This window comes from Octopus bimaculoides, chromosome 26 (genome assembly GCF_001194135.2).
Source record: "Octopus bimaculoides isolate UCB-OBI-ISO-001 chromosome 26, ASM119413v2, whole genome shotgun sequence".
NCBI classification, from domain to species: Eukaryota; Metazoa; Mollusca; class Cephalopoda; order Octopoda; family Octopodidae; genus Octopus; species Octopus bimaculoides.
The window spans coordinates 10,346,859-10,351,448 of record NC_069006.1 but is presented as its reverse complement, the minus strand read 5'-3'; the positions used below and the strand labels follow the sequence as shown (position 1 = coordinate 10,351,448).

The window sequence follows — 4,590 nt, the reverse complement described above, 5'->3', positions numbered from 1 at the left end:
ATATATATATATATATATATATATATATATATATACATATACATACATACATACATGCATGCATGCATACATATAACACACTGCCCAAATACCAGTCTTGAGAAATTAGGCTTCTCAAAACCTGATAGGAGAAAGCTAATACGAAGACTACAGATCCAATCAATCACTGGAACTGTAAAAATCTGTAAAACCTTTGTTATGTCTCAAGTTACTGCTATCCAGCGCCTTCGGATGATCTCTACTCAACCACTACACAACTGCTACTCGACTGCTACTCAATGCACCTACCACGGCCAGACTATCTCTATTTATATGTCTTGGGGGATCCTACTTCTTTGCGTGGGTGCATCGACACAACAACTTTCCAGAAGTTTATCATTTGAACATATATTAGCATGTCTAGATATGCAACTATATGCATGAGAATACATCATACATAAAACATACATATCTGCACATATGTACATACAAACAAAAATACCTTGTCGTTGATGTTGAAACCAGTTCTTTCTCTACTGGCAAGAAATCTTGAAATAAACTGATTAATGACGTACACACACACATGCACGTACGCATGCGCGCGCGCACGCACACACACACACACACACACACACACACACACACACATTATAAACAAGCTTTGGGAGTGGTGAATTTTGGTATTTTACAGACAAGATATCAAATTTCGCATGTAGCATAGTTGTGAGCCAGCATGTTTTTCCCTTCTAAAGATAAATACCCAATTTTTCTCTGTTATTCTTAAAGCTTTACTGTGTTTGAAATTTACATTATTGTTTCTGAAATACAACACATTTGGTGCTTACAAAGTTTGTTTATAAAATGTTGTCACATTCAAAAGCCATCATTTAGCTTTAGCCATGCTGCATTCGAAATTTACATTCTTGTTTATAATATATATATATATATACATATATATAATTGGTGCATTAATCACACTATATGTATTAAATTAACCTTTTACTCCTTCTTCCACTAAAACATTGTCCCTCCCTCTGGAACTCCTGCAGATGTCAACTTGCAACAGTTTAAACAGAGAGAAAAGAAAACGTTTATGACATATATGTCACCATCAGTTTCGTACGACCTGCATCAACCATAGGGAATACATTTTTTCCAAGACCCAGTAAGCCAAAACAAAAATAGAAAAGAAGAAACACTCACCTGTGGTTTGGAGTGTCAATGACGTCGATACATCGATGATTAAAAGCTGCTTCACATCCATCCGCAACAATTACATCTTGGGTAGTATTTCCAACAGGTCCAGGTTCAGGTGGAGTAAAATCAGGTATGATTGGGACAGATGGCAACGTATTCTTATAACCCAGTTCGTTTTCCACACCAACATTTATATAATAAGGTGTGCCATGATGTAAATTGAGCTGATCAAAGTCGACATAGGTCATATAAGTGGTGCCAAGTCTTTGGTAATGGCTGTAGGAACCACTCCTGCGTCTCTCAATTCCACCACCCTCAATTACATCGTTCATATCACAAATGGAGGTTGCAGTTTCATAGTCAAACGACAGGCATTTCGGACCAGTTTTGATACATTGATGTGAACATTCTTTGCTGTCTTTGGTTACCAAACTCTTGAAGCTAGGTTTGGTCACTTTACCTGGTTTTGGAACTGTGAAAAACTTGAGTTCACTTTTCTCGTCTGGTCGTTCTTTAGTTTTCTGAAGTTTCAATTTCCTCCAAGGCATTACCTGTACTCCCTGGTCACCAGGGCCATACCCGATTGCTATGCGACCTTCCTCCACCAGGGGTGTGTCATCCATAATTATCACCGTGCCACGCAGAGTGTTTGGACGACTGGTAAATGGATATGAGGGATCAAATCGGCCATCAGGTACACTGGAATCATAGGTGTTAAGTTTGCAGCTTGTGACAGATTCTAAGTTTTCTGAATTTTTCACCTTCACAGTCCAGTAGAGAGGAATTCCTCCAGGCAAAAGAACTGGAATGAACACACTATATTCAGACATCTTTGTCCAGTCGGCCACATTGTTGCCTCCAGCATGGTCACCAATGGCATAGAAGGTCTTTACCTGACTGAAGTCGTTCTGGGCAAATACTTCCAGTTGGTAAGCTGGATTTTTCGGGTTCCTGTTGGCAATTTGCTGTATTTGACAACCTTCTCCCAAACTGGAGCTACTGCGCTTGGTTCTGTTAGATGGTGAAAGATCAGAAATCACTGGTTTTGAACCCGTTGCTTTTTGTTTGGTGAGCTCAAAAATATTTCTTTTGATTGCTTCCATTTGGTAACTCCACAAGTTACCTCTGTACACGGTCACAGTTGTAAACAAAAGGAACAGTTTAGCATAGGCTGATAATTCTAGACGCAAGGGAACAATAATGACATCCAATGAGGACCTGAAAAATAAAAGAAGGGTTTGTATTTTTTAAATGAAACAAGTCATTCACTAATATCGTTTTTTACCTCACCATGCATTCATTTTGAATTGGATTTTTACTTAAATGTTCTCTGCCTCAGATATGCTGATGCTAACTATTTATCTATCTATCATTTAATCTATTAGTCTGCCTGTCTATCTGTCAGTCTCTCCTTCTGTCTGTCCGTCTGTCTGTCTATCCATCCATTCATCCATCCAACCATCCATCTATCTATCAATTAGTCTGCCTTTCTATCTATCTGTCTATCTATCTATCTGTCTGTCTGTCTGTCTGTCTGTCTACCCTTTCATCTGTCACCAAATAACTACTTTTAATTAACTTTTTAAGTTTCCATGGTTTAAATATGCTTACACTAACCTAATAATGATTTCACTTTATTGAAATATTTTTTGTACTACTACTACTACTACTACTACTACTACTACTACTACTACGAGCAATTAAACAAGCTTAACACCAGTTCAAGTATATTTGAGAGATATTTGAACATGTAAAGATTTTTAACTGTCGCTTGTCGTAGAGAAAGAAATTCTCACTTGAGATTTAAAAAATGTCAAAACATTATAGTCAGCACAAAGCATCCTCTATAGGACTGATGGATATGTTTATTTCAGACTCTTAGTTCTCATCAGCACCAGATACCAAAAGAGAGGTAGCTCTGCACTGACTGGGGAGAAAAGCTTCTCTGACACAAAATCAGTCAAAATTATTGAATGATGGATGACACTGAGTTTGAAATACATGTGTATGTCAGTCCTATAGGGGGTGCTCTGAGCTGATTATGGTGTTTTACAGCTTTTGGTCTTGAATGAGATTTTTTTCCCCTTATGACAAACTGCTGTGAAAAGCCATTTTAGGGTTTTGATATCTCTCAGAAATGGACCAGGTTACTTTGAAAAAAGACCAAGATGCCTGGTAATTTACTGCACTCAAGAAAACCCATCCTCCACAGCAGAAGTATTAAGGACAGTTCCCTGGTGAAAAGAATTGGCCTGCAAGAGTCCTGCTCTGGTGCCACAGCAAAAGCACTTATACCAGTGCCACATAGAAGTGCTGATGCCAGTGGCACAGTGAAAGCACCTGCAAAGTGGTTGGCGTTAGGAAGGGCATCCGGCTGTAGAAACCAAACCAAATCAGCGCTCCGGCTTGCTAGCTCTGGTCAAACCATCCAACCCATGCCAGCATAGAAAACAGATATTAAAGGACGATGACAACAACAACAATGATGGTGGTGATGGTTGTAGTGGTGGTGGTGATGATAATGATCATGATGTTGATGATGATAACGATGGTGATGATGATGATGATGATAATGATGGTGATGATGATGATGAATTAGTAATAAGTTTGTTTATTTTCAGTCAGTATTTCATTCATCCATGCACAAATATAAACAAGTGTTGGTGGGTGTGGGGCGTGGAGGGTAATCAATGATGCATAGGGGTGAAGAGCAGGGAGATAGTAACCCTTTCTACTATAGGCACAAAGTATGAAATTTGGAAGAGCAGGGGTGGGGGACTGGTAGATTACATGGACCCCTACCCAGTACTCAACTGGTACTTAATTTATCGACCCCGAAAGGATGAAAGGTAGAGACGATATTGGCGCAATTTGAACTCAGAACGTAGCGACAGGTGAAATATCGCTAAGTATTTCATCCAGGATGCTAACGATTCTGCCAGCTCACTGCCTTGCAGGGAGATCGTAACCCTTTCTATTATAGGCACAAAGTATGAAATTTGGAAGTGGGGGGGGGTGGTGCTGGTCGGTCGATTACATCGACCCCAGTATTTGCAAGGAGATAGTAATGATGACACAGTAAACACAGGGAAGTTAAAATAAACATCACCTGGTATTTTATCTGATGCTTTTGTGCCTCTCTCATTTCACTTCCTTATCAAAAGATTTAGTTTATGATAACAGGAATAAAAAAACAAAATAAAATAAAAATTCAGAGACGCATTTGTCTGGGAGGTGATTTGATCTGAGACCAGGAATTGAAACTAAAATGATTGCAGCATGGAAGGCACAGATATTAGACACTCAAAATCATGCAAATTCTGTTAATTTCGTCCACGTATTTTCTATTCTTTTATTCTTTTACTTGTTTCAGTTGACTGCGGCCATGCTGGAGCACTGCTTTAGTTGAACAAA

General features: G+C 38.9%; 1 protein-coding gene across 1 annotated transcript in view; it reads right to left on the bottom strand.

The window, feature by feature from the left end:
* The window catches only part of LOC106878080 (uncharacterized), a 161,693-nt gene that overhangs the window by 84,688 nt on the left and 72,415 nt on the right, over positions 1–4,590 (bottom strand). The window contains exon 22 of the mRNA XM_052976903.1: positions 1,183–2,394. Within this exon, the coding sequence (XP_052832863.1) occupies positions 1,183–2,394 (1,212 nt within the window). The remainder of the gene's footprint in view (positions 1–1,182; positions 2,395–4,590) is intronic.